This window comes from Myotis daubentonii, chromosome X, assembly GCF_963259705.1.
Source record: "Myotis daubentonii chromosome X, mMyoDau2.1, whole genome shotgun sequence".
Taxonomy (NCBI): domain Eukaryota; kingdom Metazoa; phylum Chordata; class Mammalia; order Chiroptera; family Vespertilionidae; genus Myotis; species Myotis daubentonii.
The window spans coordinates 139,673,960-139,694,959 of record NC_081861.1 but is presented as its reverse complement, the minus strand read 5'-3'; the positions used below and the strand labels follow the sequence as shown (position 1 = coordinate 139,694,959).

The 21,000-nt window shown below is 60.3% G+C and overlaps 2 protein-coding genes across 3 annotated transcripts in view; both read left to right on the top strand.

Annotated features, from left to right (window-relative positions):
• Positions 1 to 449: 449 nt before the first annotated feature.
• On the top strand, positions 450 to 9,363 carry AKAP17A (A-kinase anchoring protein 17A). Its single transcript, XM_059680190.1, has 5 exons — positions 450 to 577; positions 2,983 to 3,764; positions 4,443 to 4,591; positions 7,035 to 7,275; positions 8,281 to 9,363. Exons 2-5 carry the CDS (start codon positions 3,003 to 3,005, stop codon positions 9,211 to 9,213), a joined length of 2,085 nt encoding a protein of 694 aa, XP_059536173.1. The 5' UTR covers positions 450 to 577; positions 2,983 to 3,002; the 3' UTR covers positions 9,214 to 9,363.
• Positions 9,364 to 13,689: 4,326 nt separating this feature from the next.
• Positions 13,690 to 21,000, top strand: part of ASMT (acetylserotonin O-methyltransferase) — an 11,365-nt gene continuing 4,054 nt past the window's right edge. Inside the window, exons 1-5 of one of the 2 annotated variants that reach the window (XM_059678795.1) lie at positions 13,690 to 13,960; positions 15,436 to 15,610; positions 17,001 to 17,130; positions 19,992 to 20,060; positions 20,371 to 20,495. In XM_059678795.1, coding sequence (XP_059534778.1) covers positions 13,889 to 13,960; positions 15,436 to 15,610; positions 17,001 to 17,130; positions 19,992 to 20,060; positions 20,371 to 20,495 — 571 coding nt within the window. In that variant the 5' untranslated portion in view covers positions 13,690 to 13,888. The remainder of the gene's footprint in view (positions 13,961 to 15,435; positions 15,611 to 17,000; positions 17,131 to 19,991; positions 20,061 to 20,370; positions 20,496 to 21,000) is intronic. The other variant, XM_059678794.1, reaches the window with a different exon arrangement.

Genomic DNA, 21,000 nt, shown 5'->3' with positions numbered 1-21,000 from the left:
TAAATATTTATAATTCAATTGCATAGGTATATTGCAATATATATACTATATTCTCTAAGGATGTCTACGTAGTATAATAATAAATGAATGGTTAGATAGTGAATAATGTATAATTAACGTTTATTGCCATCTCATATGTGATTATCGCAGGAATTCAGGCGCAAACGCCAGGCCCCTGTCTCTACGCGACGTAACGCGGCTGCGCGCCCACCTGGCCGGCAGGTGGATCGGGTCCCAGGGAGATGGAGGGGGGAGGGGAGGGAGGCAGCGGTCCGCGCACGCGCAGTGCGGAGCCGGGGGCCAGCCCGCCCCACCCCCCGGCCCTCGCCGGAAGTCCCGCCTCTGGGGGCGGGGCAGGGACCGCGAGGCGCAACCTGGAGCCGCCGCGCGGCCGCTTCCGCCGGCCCGGGCGCCGGAAGCGGAAGTGCGTCACCGGGGGCGGGCCGCGGCCTCCCGTCGGGGGCACTTCCGGCGGACGGTGGCGGCTCGGGGCGGGAGGCCGCGGCGGCGGAGGCGGCGGAGGCGGCGGCGGGGACCAGGGCGCGGCGGCGGGGGACGCAGGCGGAGCGCCAGGCCGGTGAGGCGCCCGCACCCGCTTCCTTCGCGGGGCCGGAAGGGGCGGGGGGTCGCCGGGCGGCGGTCGGGGCCGGAAGGGGTCGAGGGGTCACCGGGCGGCGGGTCGGGGCCGGGGGCTGCGGGGCCGGAAGGGGCGGGGGGTCGCCGGGCGGCGGTCGGGGCCGGAAGGGGTCGAGGGGTCACCGGGCGGCGGGTCGGGGTCGGGGCCGGGCCGGGGGCGGCGGGTCCGGAAGGGGCAGGGCCTCGGGGTCCCGGGGTCCGAGGGCTGTGGGTGTCGCGGGTTCTGGGTCTTTGGGGTCCGGGGTCCGAGGGCGGTCGGGGCCTGAATGACTGGCGTCCGGGTCCTGAGGGTCTTGGGGTTCAGGGGGTACAGAGGGTTTAGGGGGGTTCAGGGGGTACTGAGGGTCTGGGAGGGCCGGGGTCAGGGGGGCCGTGGATACCGAGGGCCTGGGCGGGGTTGGGGGTGTTTACGATCTTGGGGAGCCGGGGTGCTGAGAGTCTTGGGCTGCAGGGACTGAGGGTCGGAGATTAAGGGGGTGCTGAGGGTTTAGGGGGGTCTGAGGGTTTAGGGGGGGTCTGACGGTTTAGGGGTTTCCAAGAGTCTTGGGGGCCTAGGTGACCCGGGGATCCTGGGCAGTCGGGGGGCCTGGGTTCGGGGGTCACGGAGGCAGAGGCGGAGGTTCTGGAGGGTCAGGGGTGAGGGTTTGGGGGGATCAGCGCTGACCTGGCGGGCAGGGGGGTGGGGCCTGCGTGTGGGTTGCCATGGAGACCGCGGGGCACCAGCTGCTGCAGGAGGCGGGGCCAGGACCGCGGGTCTGGAGAAGAGGGTCCTGGGGGTTATGGGGGGAACCAGGGCCCCGATGGCGGGGAGCGATGGGGGGGCAGAGGCATTAGGGAGGCGCCCCGGGGACTGGGCTTCCAGGGGCGCCAAGGGGCGGGGGGCAGGGCCAAGGGCTGCTTGGGAGACAGGGTGGTGCCAAGCGCCGGGTCCTGGGGGGCGTCCCGCGGGGAGGCCTGGGGTCACTCTGCACCCCCACTTGCACCCCTATTCTGCTCGACTCCTGGTGGGCCCCGCCCTGCGCCCCAGGGCTGGCGCCTTGGGGACCTGTCCCTGCCACGGGCGGGTGGGCAGATGGGGGACCCACCGCCGCGCTGTCCGGGTGCAGGTGCCAAGCCGCCTGCCGGCTGGGCCAGCCCCCCAGGAGCTCCGACCCACGGGGAGGGCGCCCCCAGCGGGTGGGAGGAGGGGCACAGCCGGGAACCTGGGCCAGAGAGAACTTGTGTGTTTCTTTTCTGCATTTTGTTGTTTTTAAATGTTTTTATTGATTTCAGAGCAGAAGGGACGGGGAGAAGAGAGACACATCCCTGATGAGAGAGAATCACGGACCGGCCGCCTCCCGCACGCCCCCTACTGGGGATTGAACCCACAACCCGGGCCCGTGCCCGTGCCCTTGTGCGGATTCGAACCCAGGACCCTTCAGTCCCCAGGCGGGCGCTCTATCCACTGAGCCACACTGGCCAGGGCTTTTTTTTTTTTTTTTTTTTTTTTTTTTTTTTTTGGTTAATCCTCACTCATCCCGTTGATCTTTAGAGAGAGTGGGAGGGAGGGGAAGAGACAGAGAGAAACATCGATGGGTTGCCTCCCGCAGGCCCCCGACCAGGGCTGGGCATCGAGTCTGCAACCAGGGTACATGCCTTTAACCCTTGACCCTTGGCGGGAATAGAACCCGGGACCCTTCTGTCCACGGCTCCGGCCGCCACTCTTATCGGCTGAGCCAAACCGGCCGGGGCGAGAGGTGGTTTATCAGCAGGAAACTTCTGTTCCATCGATGCCAACGCCAGGTGGCCGCCGGCCACACCCTCCCAGGGGCCCGGGGCCCAGGGCCCAGCTGAGTCCCCTCTCCAGCCGGCTTCCAGCACCTTCCGGGGAGCGAGGCGGCTCTCGCGCCCAGGTCGGTGCGGACGGAGGTGCCGACGCCAGGCTGTTTTTTAGTAGCCGCGCAGGTCTGTTTGTCCCTTTCGCTAATCTGATGACTCACGGACAAGAGCCATCTCGGCGCTGAGGGTCCCTGCTGAGGTCCACACCCCTTCCTCGGACACGCTGGGGAAGCCATCTTGGTTCTCCTCCTGACCGCTGTGGCCCTCGCTAGTGTGGCTCAGTGGATAGAGCATGGGCTGTGGACTGAAGGGTCCCGGGTTCGATTCCCGGTCAAGGGCACAGGCCCAGGCTGCAGGCTGGATCCCCAGTGGGGGGCGTGCGGGAGGCGGCCGGTCCATGCTTCTCTCTCTTCCTGGATGCTCCCCTCACCCTCCCTCTCCTTTCCTCTCTGTAATCAATAAAAATATATTTAAAAACACAGACACACAGACACACACACAGAAAACTGACCACCTCGCCCTTCCCAGGCCCCAGGCCCCGGGCGGCTATGGCCGCGGCCACCATCGTGCACGACACGTCGGAGGCGGTGGAGCTGTGCCCGGCGTTCGGCCTCTACCTGAAGCCCATCACCAAGATGACCATCAGCGTGGCGCTCCCGCAGCTGAAGCAGCCGGGCAAGTCCATCTCCAACTGGGAGGTGATGGAGCGGCTGAAGGGCATGGTGCAGCACCACCAGTTCTCCACGCTGCGCATCGCCAAGAGCACCATGGACTTCATCCGCTTCGAGGGCGAGGTGGAGAACCGCAGCATGGTCCGCGCCTTCCTGGCGCGCCTGGACGGCCAGACCATCAAGCTCAGCGGCTTCTCCGACATCCTCAAGGTGCGGGCCGCCGAGTTCAAGATCGACTTCCCCACCCGCCACGACTGGGACTCCTTCTTCCGCGACGCCGAGGACATGAACGAGACGCTGCCGGGCGAGCGGCCCGACACCATCCACCTGGAGGGGCTGCCCTGCAAGTGGTTCGCGCGCCGGGAGGCGGGCGCCGAGAAGCCCAGCGAGGACGTGCTGGTCCGCGTGTTCGAGAAGTTCGGGGCGATCCGCCACGTGGACATCCCCATGCTCGACCCCTACCGCGAGGAGATGACGGGGCGCAACTTCCACACCTTCAGCTTCGGGGGCCACCTCAACTTCGAGGCCTACGTGCAGTACAGCGAGTACGCCGGCTTCATCCAGGCCATGAGCGCGCTGCGCGGCATGAAGCTCATGTACAAGGGCGAGGACGGCAAGGCGGTGGCCTGCAACATCAAGGTGGGCGGCCTCGCGCCCCGGGCCCGCACGGTCCGGGCCGCGGTGTCGGGGTTCGGGGGCAGAGAGGCGGGCAGCGTCTCCGCTGGGAATTGTGCCGAATCCGCCGCCTGCGCCCCAGAACCGTGGGCACCGGCCTGGGCGGGTGGAGGGGCGGGTCCTGGGCGTGGCCAGCGGGATGGTGGGCCCCGGGGGCAGAAGGAGAAAATGGTCTCGTAAAAGGAGCAATTTTTTTTTTTTTTAATCTTTCTTGATTTCAAAGAGGAAGGGAGAGGGAGAGAGAGAGAATCACGGACCGGCCGCCTCCTGCGCGCCCCCTAGTGGGGGTGGAGCCCGCACCCCGGCCTGTGCCCTGACCGGGAATCGAACCGGCCGCCTTTTGGACGACGCTCAACCCCTGAGCCACCCGCTGGGCCCGGGGCGGCGTCCTAACGCTCAGCGAGTGGAAGGCAGGGGATCGCCTCGGGCGAGTTCGTCCTCCCCCATTGAACGGGGGCGTCGTGGTTGGGGCTCAATCTGGAGCCAGAAACGGGTTCCGGCCCGATCCCGGTGGGGCGCTCTCGCGTGGAGAGGGCCTGTCCATCTGGCGGTCGGAGGGGTGGGAGCACCTGCCTGCAGGGCCACGCCCCCCCCTCACGGGCCCGGGCCGCGGTCTCCCCCTGACGCGCGTGCTCCCCGCAGGTCTCCTTCGATTCCACCAAACACCTGAGCGACGCCTCCATCCGGAAGCGGCAGCTGGAGCGGCAGAAGCTGCAGGAGCTGGAGCAGCAGCGGGAGGAGCAGAAGCGGCGGGAGAAGGAGGCCGAGGAGCGGCAGCGGGCGGAGGAGAGGTGGGCGGGGCTGCGTCTGTGCGGGCGGGCGGGCGTCCGTGTGCGTGGAGGCGGGCGTCGGTGCGCTCGGACACCCCGGCTCTGGGGCCTCCATGCGAAGTGCGCGCCTGGTCCCGCCCCAGAACTCAGGCCGGAAGCAGCAGGAGGGCGAGGCCGAGGGAGGCGTGGCCGGTTTCAGGACGAATCGGGCTGCGGGGGGTGGGGGGTGGGGGCCGGGGCCTCCTCGGCCGGTTCACCCCGCGGCTGTGCTGCTGTGACTGGTAAACACCGCGAGCCTCCCTCCCCCTGGTTCTGGGGGAGCAGAGAGTCTGGGTCTCCCGTCCCCGCCGCTGCCTGTTGGGTGGAGCCTGTGGCCTGTGTGTCCGTCTGTCTGACACGGGGGGGGGGGGGGGGGGGGGGGAGGGTAGGAGAGGCCCTGAGCCGGGAGCCCGGCGTCGCACACAGAGCCGTGTGGGCGCTCGCCCTGCCCCTGGTGGGTCCCTGGTGGGTGCTGCCCGCGGGGCCTTGTCCGGGGGGTGTGGGGGGCAGAGGCGGGCGCTCCCTGTGCCGAGCGTCAGCTCTGGGCTCAGCCGGGGAAGCCGAGGCAGGAAGCTGGGCCGAGGAGGTGCGTCCTGCAGCGAGGAGGCCGCCCAGCTGTGTCCCCTGTGACCCCGCGGTGACCCCGCGTGTGCTGTCCTTCTCCCACGTGGCCCGGCATCTGGAAAGCTGCTCGGGCCTTGGGGGCAGATGCAGACTCGGGTGGGGGGTGGGGGTGAGGACAGAGGTTCGTTCAGGCCCGGGGGGAGGGGGCAGGGGGTGCTCGGTCTGGCCCAGGGCTGTGGTCCTGCCAGGACGGCCCTGCCCTGTCCGGCAGAGCCCAGTGCGCCCGCGTCACGGGTGCGGGGGCTGCGGTTAATGGGAACAGGCAGCACCTGCGGCCCCGGCTCTGGGCCTCGGGCCGGACCTGGGCCTGTGGTTGGAGCGGGGCCGGGCCTGTCCCTGCTGGGGCCTCGGACATTCCTCCGGCGCCCGGCCGTGCGGAGGGTCCACTGCCTGCTCTGTGGGGGTCGGGCTCACTCGCCCCCGGGGGATGGGCCGGTGACCGCGGCTCCAGCCCTGGGCCCTGAGTGCGAGGGAGGCCTGGGCGCGGCCCCCACTCTGCCCAGCTCCTTCCCGGTCTTCAGGGGTCTGGCTCCCGCGCCCTCACCCCGAGCTGTACCCCTCACGGCAGCTCCGGGGCCCCCCTGTGCCCTGTCCGCCCGGAGCACCTCGGTCTTGTCACCGTGGCCCCGACCGTGTGATCATCTCAGAGCCGAGGAGCGGAGGCGGGTGCTGTGCAGGGGCCCCCGCCTTCCCAGGGGGTCGCAGGCCGTGCTGGTCGCACCGGGTGCTCGTGTGTCATGTTCAGCTCCCCCAAAGCGTGGCTGGAGCCGCACTTGGGCAGTGGATTTATTTCAGACAAAAGTTGCCACCTCCAGGGAGCCTCCCAGGATTTCCCTGAGACACGGGTTCTGGTGCCTCACTCAGGGCACCGCCCCCCCAGCGAGCGTCCCCGGCTTCCTGTCATTGTGGGTTTGTATGTTCTAGAACCTCATAGGGACGGGACCCTATGGTGCATGGTCCTGTGCGTTCGATATTTCTCCTCTGGAAGGCTTCCAGAACGTTCCTTGCAGCTGTGCACGGCGGGGTTTCATTCCTCCTCTTGCCTCTGGTTCCCGGGTGCCAGGCAGCTTCTGAGCCCAAAATGGGGGATGTGTCCCCCCAGGAGCCCGGGATGGGGGATGTGTCCCCCTGGGAGCCCGGGATGGGGGATGTGTACCCCCGGAAGCCCGGGATGGGGGATGAGTCCCCCCAGGAGCCCGGGATGGGGGATGTGTCCCCCTGGGAGCCCGGGATGGGGGATGAGTCCCTGGGAGTGCTCTTGCATTTTAGGGGACCTTCCTTTCCAGGTGGGAGCCTGTGCCCTGCCCTTTGGGGGGCCTCCACCTGCACAGGTGTGTCTTGTTCAGCCGACACCTTCATGATGTCAGCCCGTGGCTCCCTCTGCAGGGCTCCAGGTTTGGGTCTCACGTAGCCAGACTGTCCCTGAGGGACCCCACCTGTGTGTGCGCCGCCTCCCGGGTCCCTGGGCTGCGAGGGATTTGGGGTGAAGGGTCCCTGGGCTGCGAGGGATTTGGGGTGAAGAGCTGACAGGGTGAATCGCATGAGCACCTGCTGTTCCCACTGGCTTTTTGTTTTTGGTGAACCTCCACCGAGGACATGTTCCCATTGACTCTAGGGAGAGCGGACGGGAGGGAGCGTGAGAGACACGGATGAGGGAGGGAGACATCCGTGGGTGGGGCCGGGGCTGGGGCTGGAGCCTGCACCCCAGGCCCCTGCTTAGAGCAGCCCCCGGTCGGAACCGAGTGCCCGCCTGCCCGGCCCTGCCCGACGGCCCCGCGTGTCCGCCCGTCCGTCCGCACAGGAAGCAGAAGGAGCTGGAGGAGCTGGAGCGGGAGCGCAAGCGGGAGGAGAAGCTGCGGCGGCGGGAGCAGAGGCAGCGGGACCGGGAGCAGCGCCGCAGCCAGAAGAAGCTGGAGAAGCTGCAGGCGGAGGAGCAGCGGCAGCTGCAGGAGAAGGTCCGGCTGGAGGAGCGGCGGCTGCTGCTGGCCCAGCGCAACCTGCAGTCCCTGCGGCTGCTCACCGAGCTGCTGGGCCGCGCCAAGGTACCCGCCGGGTCCGTCCGCCTGGGGGCGCCTCTGGGCGCTCGCGCCGGTGCCACACGCCCCGGGCCTGGCGGGGCGCCCCGGCAGGAGGAACGGGCTCCCATCGAGGGTGACCCCGCCTGGCGTGTGGGTTCCTGCCTCCTTCGGTTCCAGACTTGGGAGCGAGGCAGCTCTGAGTCCCTGTCTCCCCGTTCCGGCCTCCCGGTGCAGGCCAGCGGCCTGGGGGCGGCCAGACCCAGGGGCACATGAGCCCCCCGACGGGAGCAGTGGGCACCCCGTCCCTCGGCCCCCCGTGCAGTGCTGCCCGGTGCACAGCGTCCACCTGTCAGGCCACCAGGCCTCGCCCTGACCCTCCAGGCCAGCACCCCGGGCGGCCGAGGCCTGAGCCTGGTTCCCAGGGAACGTACCCTGGAGCCTGGCCGCCCCTCCCTCCTCCAGAGCTCGGTCCGGGAGGTCTTGCCGGTGCCGTGTGGACGAGCCTCAGGCCCAGAGCCTCCGCGCGCCTCCTGGAGGCCCCGTCACTCCCGGAGCTGGGCCGGCCGCAGACGCACAGACGAGCCCAGGCAGCCGCGCGCCCCGTCCCCTGGCAGGGGCGACCCCCTAACCTGTTGTCTAATTACAGTGTTAAGGCCCCGGGAAGGACAATGCCAGGCGCGCTGAGGCTGTGGCGGCTCGGTCCTTATTTCATGGTGAATATTGAAGACACGGACCCAGCCAGGCCCGGCGCGACCCGCGGCCTGGGCGGCCTGTGTCTGCGTCGCCAGCTCCCGGTTGCGGCGAGCGCGCGGGGGCCTGGGCCACCCCGAGACGCCCGCCCGCCCGCCCGGGGCCGTGCCGAGCAGCTTTGCCGTGGGGTGTGCAGCTCGCCCCGGCGGACGCATGACCGCCGGGTGTGGCGGGGACGGGTGTCGCTCCGGCACCCCCGGCCTCGGGGGTCTGCGAGCCCCGCGCCGCCCCGCGCGTGGGGCGGGTGCGGGCCCCGCTGAGGCGCCCCTCTCCCCGCAGGCGGCGAAGCTGCAGGAGCAGGAGCAGCGGGAGCAGGACCTGCGGCGGCAGCAGCTGGAGGAGCGGCGGCGGCTGCAGGAGGCGGAGCTGCGGCGCGTGGAGGAGGAGAAGGAGCGCGCGCTCGGCCTGCAGCGCAAGGAGCGGCAGCTGCGCCAGCGCCTGCTGAGCATCCTGCTGAGCCGGAAGGCGGACGACCCGCAGGCGCCCGACGAGCTGGGCGTGGCGCCCGCCGACCTGCTGCAGCCCATGCTGGACATCCTGCAGTCCGTGTCGGCCGGCTGCGTGAGCGCCGCCGCCCAGCTGCTCCCCGGCGCCGCGAGGGAGGGCCCGCGGAGGCCGGAGGCGGAGGCCCCGCCCCGGAGCGTGAACGGGAACGCGGGCGAGGACGCCCCGGGCCGCGACCCGCCACCCGCGCGCCCGGCCGCCCCCGACAGCGCCTCCCCCGAGAAGCGGTGCCCGGCCGTGCTCGCCTGCATCCCCGACAACAACCAGCAGCCCAAGGGCCCGCCCGCCGCCTGCGAGCCGGGCGCGCCGCGCAAGGACGCCCTGTCGGAGCTGGACAAGTGCAACCGCGAGCCCAGCGCGGGCGAGGGCCGCGCCCGCGGGGACCCGGGCGGCGAGGACCGGCGCCCCCGGGAAGAGCGCAGCGGGTCGCGGCGCGCAGGCAGCCGGGAGGACGGGCGGCCGCGCAAGGAGCGCCGGTCCCACAAGAAGCGCTCGCACCAGGACGGCAGCCCGCACCGGCGCAGCGCCAGCCCCGCCCACGCGCGCGCACACAAGTCCCGCAGCAAAGACCGCTCCGGCCACCGCGAGCGGAGCCGCGACCGCAGGGGCAGCTCCGGCCGGAAGCGCAGCCGCCACCGCCGCAGCCAGAGGTCCCGCTCGGGCTCCCCCCGGTCCCCGGGCCGGCACCGCAGCACCTGGGACAGGTAATGCCGGGCGAGGCCTGCCCGGTCCGGCCCCGGGAGATCGGGGCCCACGGAGCCTCCCGCTCCTCCCGCTGCCTCGGAACCGCGTCCCAGGAGCCTCTGGGGACGAGGGCGGCGTCGGGAGTCCCTTCACCCACGACAGGCGGCCGTGGGCTCCCGGCCCGTCAGCCCGAGTCCCCTGAAGACTGTTGGATGGACAGCCCCCCCTGGCCAGGCCGCGCCTGCGGGGACGATCCGCGTCACGCTGACCCCACGGGATGGGCGGGCAGGCAGAAGACCCATCCTCCCAGCGCGGCCCTGACCCCCACTGCACCACGCTGACCCCACGGGCAGGGCCGTGGCGAGCGGTCACCGTGGGGACGCCAGGGCTCCGGCCGGGAGAGAAAGCCTCGCCCGCTGGTGTTCCCTTTTGTTTCCGTGATGTTCACACTGGGCAGCGCCGCGGCCGGGACAGCGACAGCCGGGGACTTTGGCCGGGAAGTCCCTGGACGCGGCGAGTCCGGCTCGGCCCGATCAGCGCGGCCTCGCAGGCTGTGGGCCGGCTCCTGCCGCCTCCCTGACCACGGGCTCCAGGAAACGCTGGGGAAGGTCACCAGCTGGGCTCCTAGCCAAGGTTCGCGTGTGTGGTTTTTGTTTTTTTTTAAAGAAGCCGTTTTTGCTAAATTATTTTTACTCGGAAACCTTTCGCGCCGACCTGAGGCCGCCGCCTCGTTCCACTTTTATAATCGGCGGGCCCTCCGTGGAGGCGCGCACATCCTTGGACGCGGCTGTTCCGTTTGGTTTGGGGAGAGGGCGTTTGCATTTTTATGGTGAAATAAACTTTTCCAATGAACTGCTCTGCTTGCTTTGTTAGTTCTTTCACCTGAGCCTTGGTCAGCGTCTTTGAAACTGATAGGAATCGCTTGCTTTTCCTGGAAGCACTAATTTGCAGGGGTTAATTTTGTTTTTTTTCCTCTAAATATATTTATATTAGGGGCCCGATTCACGAAATTAGTACGAGGGGGGGGGGGCGAGGGGTCCCTCAGCCCAGCCTGTGCCCTCTCACAATCGTGAACGCTGGCCCCTAATTGCTCTCCTTCCTGCTGACCGCCCCTAACTGCTGTCCTGCCGGCCTGATCACCCCTATCTGCTCACCTGCCTGCCTGATCACCCCTAACCACTCCCCTGCCTGATCACCCCTAACTGCTGTCCTGCCGCCCTGATCACCCCTAACCACTCCCCTGCCTGATCACCCCTAACCACTCTCCTGCCTGATCACCCCTAACTGCTCACCTGCCTGATCACCCCTAACTGCTGTCCTGCCTGCCTGATCACCCCTAACCACTCACCTGCCTGATCACCCCTAACCACTCCCCTGCCTGATCACCCCTAACTGCTGTCCTGCCGCCCTGATCACCCCTAACCACTCCCCTGCCTGATCACCCCTAACCACTCTCCTGCCTGATCACCCCTAACCACTCACCTGCCTGATCACCCCTAACCACTCCCCTGCCTGATCACCCCTAACTGCTGTCCTGCCGCCCTGATCACCCCTAACCACTCCCCTGCCTGATCACCCCTAACCACTCTCCTGCCTGCCTGATCACCCCTAACTGCTCACCTGCCTGCCTTATCACCCCTAACTGCCTATGCCTGGCTCCCCCCCCCCCCCCTTAGTCTGGAAGGACGCCCTGAAGGTGGTTTGGCTGTCCAGTCTAATTAGCATATTATACTGTTATTATAGATTGATTTCAGAGAAAGGAAAGGAGAGAGAGAAACACCCATGATGAGAGATTCATGGACCGGCTGCCTCCTGCACGCCCCCTACTGGGACTGAGCCCCCAGCCCCAGCCTGTGCCCTGACCGGGAATCGAACCCTGACCTCCTGGTTCACTGAGCCACGCCGGCCGGGCTAAGTTTGTGTCTAAAGAACCCTCGTCCGCATGCGTTCTCTCGTTTGGAAAACCCGCGGATTCTCATCGGTCACCGGGGCCTCTTGCTTTCTGTCGGTGTTGGAGACTCTGCCGGGGGAGGGGGAACCCAGGCACCGACCTGGATTTTCCCGCCTCAAATCCCGCCTTTGAAGGAGTCCGTCCCCGCCCTTCTCACTCCCATCTCCTTAGCAGTGTCATCGCCTTAAGGGGAGATTTCGTGGGTCTCCCTCAGCAGGGGGATTGGGTGGGATTTGTCCGTCTTAAGAAAGGCTGCTTACAGTTTAATCAAGCAAATGCCACCCATGCGTGGCCAGTCCGTAAGGCGGTGCCAAAGATTCACTCCTTTTTTTATTTTTTAAACGTATTTTTATTGATTTCAGAGAGGAAGGGAGATGGGGAGAGGGAGAGAGAAACATCCATGATGAGAGAGAAGCATGGATCGGCCGCCTCCTGCACGCCCCCCACTGGGGACAGAGCCTGCAACCCCAGGCATGTGCCCCTGACCAGGAATCGAACCCGGGACCTCCTGGTTCCTAGGTGGACGCTCAACCACTGAGCCACGCCGGTCGGGGAAAACGCTATTTTTTTAAATATTTGTCATTAAAAAAAAATCTTTATTATTGAAAGAAAAAACATGCTATTCTTTTAAAAATATATATATATATTTTAATAATGCATTTTGGTTGATTTTTTGCAGAGGAAGGGAGAGACAGACACAAACATCCATGATGAGAGAGAATCATGAACCGGCCGCCTCCTGCACGCCCCCGACTGGGGATGTGCCCGCAACCAAGGTCCATGCCCTTGACCCGGAATCGAACCCTGGACCCTTCAGTCCGCAGGCCGACGCTCTATCCACTGAGCCACACCAGCCAGGGCATTATTTTTTTATTTGGTGAATGGTTACCGTTACTGGCCCCAAATGTTTCCGTTTGATGGATGTAGTCCCCTTTGTTTTAATATTTTTTTTCCATTAAAAAAAATAAAATTTAGCCCTAGCCAGTTTGGCTCAGTGCATAGAGCAACGGCCTGCGGACTGAAGGGTCCCGGGTTCGATTCCCGGTCAAGGGCACAGGCCCGGGTTGCGGGCTCGATCCCCAATAGGGGGCGTGCAGGAGGCAGCCGATCCATGATTCTCATCATTGATGTTTCTATCTCTCCCTCTCCCTTTCTCTGAAATCAATAAAAATATGTTAAATAAATAAGAAAATAGCCACAAATCATTTATTTATTTATTTTTATTTTTCTGTATGGCAATCAGAGTTTACTTAGTCAATTTGATGAAATTAAAAGCATAAACTTTGTTATAAACATTTTAGTACATGTTAATCTTGACTGAGGAAAGAAAACAATTTAAAATCCTACAACGGAAATACAGAATTACCATTAAAAATGAATTGACAGCAAATTTTATCTAGGACTCCGGAAACGTTTTTAATATTTAATGAAAATGAATTAGTCAAAGGTACTGGATTAAAAGAAAAAATTCCTTAAGGGGACACAGAGAACAGCTCTGACTTTTTATGTCCAAATCCTATAGCAACAATACCAGCAAGAAAAATGTACATGGCCCCAAGTGGTTTGGCTCAGTGGGTAGAGTGTCAGCCTGCGGACTGAAGGGTCCCGGGTTCGATTCCCGGCCAAGGGCATGGACCTGGGTTGCAGGCACATCCCCCGTGGGGGGCGTGCAGGAGGCAGCCGATCGATGTTTCTCTCTCATCGATGTTTCTAACTCTCGATCCCTCTCCCTTCCTCTCTGTAAAAAGTCAATAAAACATATTTTTAAAAAAATGTACACAAATCATATTTTAAAAATTTTTTATTTTATTTAAAATATTACAAATAGTAGTACATATGTCTCCTTTCTCCCCCCATTGCACAAATCAATTTTTAATAAAATAAAATTTAATTTAAACCTGAACTCATTAAAATTTGAAAATTACGTAATAAATTATTGTAGCGGCCTGGATCCCTTAGGGCAGCGGTTCTCAACCTGTGGGCAGCGACCCCTTTGGGGGTCGAACGGCCCTTTCACGGGGGTCGCCTGAGACCGTTGGAAAACACATCTATAATCGCATATAGTTTTTGTGATCAATCACTGTGCTTTCATGATGTTCCATGTGTCACCATGAAAATCCATCCTGCAGATCAGATGTTTCCATGACGATTCGTCACAGCAGCCACATGACGGCGATGACGCAGCCACGAGAATAATGTTATGGTTGGGGGTCCCCACAGCATGGGGAGCTGTATTCAAGGGTCGCGGCCTTAGGAAGGTTGAGAACCACCGAGAATAATGCTATGGTTGGGGGTCCCCACAGCATGGGGAGCTGTATTCAAGGGTCGCGGCCTCAGGAAGGTTGAGAACCGCTGGCTTAAGGGCAGAGTGTGTGAGCCAAAAGCCAGCGGGGGGAACGTATAAGCCGAATCATCCCTCTAATAAAGCCCATCGGATTATTGTCTTTCTTGTTAATCCCCATTTGAGGATATTTTTTCCATTGCCTCCCCACCCCCCCATGAGAGAGAGAGAGAGAGACCAAAGTGAGAGACAGACACATCCCCCAGTGGCCCCGCAGGCACCCAGCTCCGGGCCAGTGGGGCGCGAACTTGCAACCCAGGTACCTCGAGCCCTCGACGTGGAATCGAACCCGCGACCTTTTCCGTGCGCAGGCCGGTGCTCTAACCACCGAGCTACACCGGCCACGCTCTAACCACTGTCCCTGCAGCCTGGAACCCCCCCAGGGGACCCTCAGAGCCTGGAAGGAAATGAGTTGCCCGGAGGGGCACCCCAGCCTGGGGCTCCTGGACCAGTACTCCCAGGGGTTCATGGTTTCCCAGGTAGGAGGGGCCTCTGGAATTAGGGGCCACAGGGGGGCGATCGGATGCTGTGGGTGGGAGAGGGGGTGGGGGATGGGGAGGAGGTGCTTGATGGGTGGGGGGGGTCTCGTTTGGGGGTGACCCCAATGTTCTGGGACTATAGGAAGCCAACGAGCAGACGCCTGGCCATTGGGGCATGGGGACCTTTCTTGGGGGTTTGTGGGGCACCAGAAATGAGGTTTTCATTTTATTTATAATTTTTTAAATATATATATTTATTTAATTTTAATTTTTTAAAAAAATATATATTTTTTTTTACTGATTTCAGAGAGGAAGGAAGAGGGGGAGAGAGAGAAACATTGATGATGAGAGAGAATCACGGTTCGGCCGCCTCCTGCACGCCCCCTGCTGGGGATGGAGCCTGCAACCCGGGCATGTGCCCTTGACCGGAAATCGAACCCGGGACCCTTCAGTCCGCAGGCCGACGCTCTATCCACTGAGCCAAACCGACTAGGGCTATTTTTTTTTTTTCAAATGTTCTATTTACTTTTATTTATTAGTAGTAGTATTTTGTTTATTTATATTATATTTTTTTCTTTATTGATTAAGGTATCACAGGTGTCCTTATCTCCCCATTGCCCCCCCACCCCCCACCCCACTCATGCCCTCGCACCCTTGGTGTCTGTGTCCATTGGTTAGGCCTCTATGCGTGCATACAAGGCCTTTGGTTGGTCTCACCCCTTTATTTTTATTTTTATTTTTATTTATTTTTAAATATGTTTTATTGATTTTTTACAGACAGGAAGGGAGAGGGACAGAGAGTTAGAAACATCGATGAGAGAGAAACATCAATCAGCTGCCTCCTGCACATCTCCTACTGGGGATGTGCCCACAACCCAGGTACATGCTCTCGACCAGAATCGAACCCGGGACCCTTCAGTCCGCAGGCCGATGCTCTATCCACTGAGCCACACCGGTCAGGGCTATTTTTATTTTTTATTTAAATATATTTTTAATTGATTTTAGAGTGGAAGAGAGAGAGAGAGAGAGAGAGAGAGAGACATCCATGATGCAAGAGAATCATGGATCGGCTGCCTCCTGCACGCCCGTCGGCTTCAGGTCCCTATTGACACTCTGTCCACCTTGAACACTCACTGCCCAGCCCCTCCCCCAGCCCCTGGCGCCCGCCCACCGTCGACTTTGTCTCTGCGAATCTGTGACTCTAGGGACCTCATCTAAGTAGAACCCTACGGGATTTGTCCTTCCGTGTCTGGCTTACGTCACTTCATGACCTCAAGGTCCATCCGTGTTGTACCAGGTGTCAGAATGCCGGTCCTTTTTCCTGGCTGCATACTATTCCACTCTGGACGGGCCCTGTATTACTCATCCATCGATGGGCACTTGGGTTGCTCCCGCCTCCTGGCTGCTATGAGCCATGCTGCCATGAACACAGCTGTACAACGATCCCTTGAGTCCCCCCTTTCAATTCTTCCCAGGTTCTCTTTGCCGCGTGCGAGCTGGGAGTGTTTGACGTCCTCGCTGAGGCCCCGGGGCCGCTGGGATCGGAAGCAGTGGCCGCCCGTCTGGGCACCAGCTCCCGGGGGATGGAGCTGCTGTTGGACACCTGTGTGTCCCTCAAGCTCCTTTGGGTGGAAACGAGGGGAGGAAAAGGTAAGTGTACTTTGAAACTATTATTTTGTATTGGTTTCAGAGAGAAGAGAGAGTGACAGAGAGACAGAGAGAGAGAGAGAAACATCCATGATGAGAGAGAATCATGGACCGGCTGCCTCCTGCACGCCCCCTACTGGGGATCGATCCTGCAACCCGGGCCTGTGCCCTTGACTGGGAATCGAACCCGGGACCTCCTGGTCCCTAGGTCGAAGCTCAACCACCAAGCCACATGAGCAGGGCTGGGATGATCACTTTTATAAAAAAGCTAGAGGCCCGGTGCACAAAATTCGTGCACTTGGGTGGTGGTTGTGGGGTGCCCTCAGCCTGGCCTGCGCCCTCTCACAGTCCGGGAGCTCTCAGGGGGATGTGCTGGAGGCAGGAGAGGCTCCCGCCACGGCCGCTGCACTCGCCAGCCCTGAGCCCGGCTTCTGGCTGAGCGTCTGCCCCCTGGTGGTCAGTGCACGTCATAGCGACCGGTCACTCCACCGTTCGGTCAATTTGCAGATTAGCCTTTTATTAGATAGGAGGCATGTTAAGGATTTCCGTCCGTCTGTCCGTCCGTGAAATTGCAGAGTCTAGAAACCATTGCTTGAGTTGGTACGAGAAAGCAGGGGAGTGTGGGCTGGGCACAGCGGCGACGGGCGGTGAGCATTTTGCTGAAACGAGGAGCCATGTCCCTGTTGGGATTGCCGGTGCAAACATTGGCCTGGGTTTGTGGGCCCAGCTTTGGGGTCCATGGGAGACACCCACAGGCGTTCAGCCGCGACCACAAGTTGGTCAGAGGTGGTTAAGGGTTAGCCCCTTCTTCTTCATGAAAAGGCCACACTGGGCCCCTGTCCTAAGAGGAATATAAAGATGCTACAGTCCTGACCGGTGTGGCTCAGTGGATAGAGCATCGGCCTGTGGACTGAAGGGTCCCGGGTTCGAATCCGGTCAAGGGCATGTACCTTGGTTGCGGGCACATCCCCAGTGGGGGGCGTGCTGGAGGCAGCTGATCGATGCTTCTCTCTCGTTGATGTTTCTCACTCTCTGTCCCTCTCCCTTCCTCTCTGTGAAAAATCAATAAAGTATATTTTAAAAAAATTCAGCCCAGCCAGGTGTAGCGCAGGTGTTGAGTGTCGACCCAGGAACCAGGAAGTCACGAGTTCGATTCCCGGTCAGGGCACATGCCCGGGTTGTGGGCTCGATCCCCAACGGGGGACACGGAGGCAGCCCGTCCATGATTCTCTCTCTCCCTCTCCCTTCCTCTCTGAAATCAATAAAAAAAAAAATCTATTAAAAAAATTGTCAATCGTGATGTTGTGACGGCCTGCAGACACGTCTACGAATTTAACTTACTTTTCTTTGTTTGTTTGTTATTTTTTGTGTGTGTTTTTTTGTCGGTTCCCAGCTTTGTATGACAACACAGAGCTCTCCAGCACCTACCTGGTCAGGTCCAGTCCCAGGTCCCAGCACCACATGATGCTCTACTTGGCCAGGACGACCTACCTGTGCTGGGCGCACCTGGCCCAGGCCGTGAGGTGGGCATGGCGTTGATGGGGTGGCCGCCAGGGGCTGGTTCAGGGCACTGGGGACTCAGATGCCAGGTTCCTGGCAGAACCAAATGGGCCACCTCCAGGTTTGGGAATATCAGAGCAGATGTTCTGCAGACCAGTCGTTTTTTTGTTTGTTTGTTTTTTTAATATATTTCATTGATTTTTTACAGAGAGGAAGGGAGAGGGATTGAGAGTTAGAAACATCAATGAGAGAGAAACATCGATCAGCTGCCTCCTGCACGCCCTCCACTGGGGATGTGCCCGCAACCAAGGCACATGCCCTTGACCGGAATCGAACCCGGGACCCTTCAGTCCGCAGGCCGGCGCTCTATCCACTGAGCCACACCGGTCAGGGCAGACCAGTCGTTGTATCACTGGCTTTACCCAGCGGCCAGATACGTTTCTATTGGATGAGGTACAAAGAAAACTGTTTTACATACATGTGAAAGGCATGCCTTAAAATCAAATACCCGTTGCCTTTTGAAGTTATTGGTTACGTGTTCTTTCAAGCTAATGTCTTTTTACCTATTTTTTATTTTTTTAAAATATATTTTATTGGTTTTTTTACAGAGAGGAAGAGAGAGGGATAGAGAGTTAGAAACATCAATGAGAGAGACACATCGATCGGCTGCCACCTGCACACCCCCCACTGGGGATGTGCCCGCAACCAAGGTCCATGCCTTTGACCAGGAATCGAACCCGGGACCTTTCAGTCCGCAGGCCGACGCTCTATCCACTGAGCCACATCGGTCAGGGCCAAGCTAATGTCTTTTTAAAGTCTGAGACTTTGTTAAACACTGTGTGACATGAAGCGAAAATCTCAGGATCCATCCGCAATGCGTGAAGTGACCTGGTGTTGACCCATGAAAGTCACTTCATCTAAATCTGTTGATAAGAAGTCCTTGTGGACCTGGCCAGTGTGGCTCAGTGGATAGAGCGTCGGCCTGGGGACCAAAGGGTCCCGGGTTCGATTCTGGTCAAGGGCATGTACCTTGGTGGCAGGCTCCTCCCCGGCCCGGGCTCTGGTCGGGGCGCATGCAGGAGGCAACCCATCGATGTGTTTCTGGGACACAGTTGTTCTGGACATGCCTGGGGGGGAGGGAGGAGGAGGAGGAGATGGAAGAAGAGGAGGAAATGGAGGAGGAGTGAGGAAGAAGAGGTGGAGGAGGAGGAGGAGGAGGAAGAGGAGCTGGGGTAGATCAGCTGGCTGCCCCACTAGCTGTAGGTAGACCAGCCGGCCCTCCAATCGAAGGTAGACCAGCCGGCCCTCCAATCGAAGGTAGACCAGCCGGCCCTCCAATCGAAGGTAGACCAGCCGGCCCTCCAATCGAAGGTAGACCAGCCGGCCCTCCAATCGAAGGTAGACCAGCCGGCCCTCCAATCGAAGGTAGACCAGCCGGCCCTCCAATCGAAGGTAGACCAGCCGGCCCTCCCATCGAATGTAGACCAGCCGGCCCTCCCATCGAAGGTAGACCAGCCGGCCCTCCCATCAAAGGTAGACCAGCCGGCCCTCCCATCAAAGGTAGACCAGCCGGCCCTCCAATCAAAGGTAGACCAGCTGGCCCTCCAATCAAAGGTAGACCAGCTGGCCCTCCAATCAAAGGTAGACCAGCCGGCCCTCCAATCAAAGGTAGACCAGCCAGCCCTCCAATCAAAGGTAGACCAGCCGGCCCTCCAATCAAAGGTAGACCAGCCAGCCCTCCAATCAAAGGTAGACCAGCTGGCCCTCCAATCAAAGGTAGACCAGCCGGCCCTCCAATCAAAGGTAGACCAGCCGGCCCTCCAATCGAAGGTAGACCAGCCGGCCCTCCAATCAAAGGTAGACCAGCCGGCCCTCCAATCGAAGGTAGACCAGCCGGCCCTCCAATCAAAGGTAGACCAGTTGGCTTGCCAGTTATAAGGCATTTCCTACCCACACATGCTGGTTGAGGAGTCATTTTAGAGTGTGGTGTCCCCAGAAGGCTCATCATTGTCTAACTCTTTTTTCATATATGTTTTAAAAAATATATTTTTATTGATTTCACAGAGAAAGGGAGAAGGAGGGAGAGATAGAAACATCCATGATGAGAGAGAATCACTGATTGGCTGCCTCCTGCACGCCCCCACTGGGGAGGGAGCCCACAACCCGGGCAGGTGCCCTTGACCGGGAATCGAACCGTGACCTACAGGTTCATGGGTCGATGCTCAACCACTGAGCCACACCAGTTGGACTAAAACATATTTTTTTAAAAAATATATATATATTTTTTTGATTTTTTACAGGGAGGAAGGGAGAGGGATAGAGAGAGTCAGAAACATCAATGAGAGAGAAACATGGATCAGCTGCCTCCTGCACACCCCCCACAGGGGATGTGCCCGCAACCAAGGTACATGCCCTTGGCCGGAATCGAACCCAGGACCCTTGAGTCCGCAGGCCAACGCTCTATCCAATGAGCCACACCGGTCAGGGCTAAAACATATTTTTATTAATTTATTTTTAGGGAGAGAGGGAAAGGGAGAGGGAGAGAGAAACATTGATAAGAGAGAAATATTGATTGACTGTCACCTGCAGGCGTCGGTGCCCAACCACTGAGCCACACTGGCCGGGCAGTCACTCTTTCTGTTACGTTTCATTCGTCCTTGTCTCACGTCAGAGGACTGAGCCGGTCGGGGACCCTCCAGCCCTGAACACGCGTGTCTTTTGCCCCAGAAAGGAAAGCGAGAGCGTGTTTCGCCGATCGGTTACGCGTCCCGCGTGTTCCATCTGTGATCGAAGGGGAGGATGGGTGACCACCTGTGTGAATCGATTGACTAATTAAGGGATCTCTCAGAACTGGGGTGACAGCTCCCCACCCCTCCCATTTCAGAGAAGGGAAGAACCAGTATCTGAAGGCGTTTGGGGTTCCCTCAGAGCAGCTCTTTACCGCCATCTACAGGTAATGCAATGTCCTTACTCTCGTAGCATTATGCTTATCATTATTATCTATAGGTGAGGCAGTATTTTATTTTATTTTAAAGTCTGTTTATTTGAAAAGTATATTTTATTGATATTTTTCAGAGAGGAAGGGAGAGGGAGAGAGAGTTAGAAACATCGATGAGAGAGAAGCATCGATCAGCTGCCTCCTGCACGCCCCCCACTGGGGATGGAACCCGCAACCCCAGCCTGTGCCCTTGACCGGGAATCGAACCCGGGACCTCCTGGTTCACATTCCGCATGGTTCTGAGGAGTTTGGTTTCCCACGCCAGGTCCGAGGGGGAGCGGCTGCTGTTCATGCGAGCCCTGCAGGACGTCTGGAGTGTCCAGGGGAGCCGTGTGCTGGCTGCCTTTGACCTGTCACCATTCCCGCTCGTCTGTGACCTCGGGGGTGAGCGTCTAACCCACATGTTTACAATTCTGCATGGGGAGTGTCTGGACCCTTGTCTTTTGTGCATTTTTTAAAAAATATATACATTTTTTTAATTGATTTCAGAGAGGAAAGGAGAGGGAGAGAGAGATAGAAACATCCGTGATGAGAGAGAATCACAGTCGGCTGCCTCCTGCACGCCCCCTACTGGAGATGGCGCCCGAAACCTGGGCCTGTGCCCTTGACCGGGAATCGAACCCGGAACCTCCTGGATCATAGGTTGACGATCAACCACTAAGGCCTGGCCAACTAGGTCCTTTTGTTTGTTTTTTTTAATCCTCACTGAAGAACTGGTGATATTTTTTCTATTGATTTGTAGAGAAAGTGGAAGCGAGGGAGGGAGGGGGAGAGAGAGAGAGAGAGAGAGAGAGAGACATTGATGCGAGAGAGACACGTCGATTGGTTGCCCCCCATTCCCACCCGGACTGGGGTCCGGGGATCCAACCTGCAAGCCAGGTGCGTGCCCTTGACC

What these genes read in the sequence shown, in the direction of transcription:
- AKAP17A (XM_059680190.1), top strand. Translation starts at nt 3,003, where the DNA reads ATGGCCGCGGCCACCATCGTGCACGACACGTCGGAGGCGGTGGAGCTG. An exon ending in CGGCAGCGGGCGGAGGAGAG is followed by an intron (nt 4,592 to 7,034) that starts GTGGGCGGGGCT and finishes CCGTCCGCACAG; the next exon opens with GAAGCAGAAGGAGCTGGAGG. An exon ending in AGCTGCTGGGCCGCGCCAAG is followed by an intron (nt 7,276 to 8,280) that starts GTACCCGCCGGG and finishes CTCTCCCCGCAG; the next exon opens with GCGGCGAAGCTGCAGGAGCA.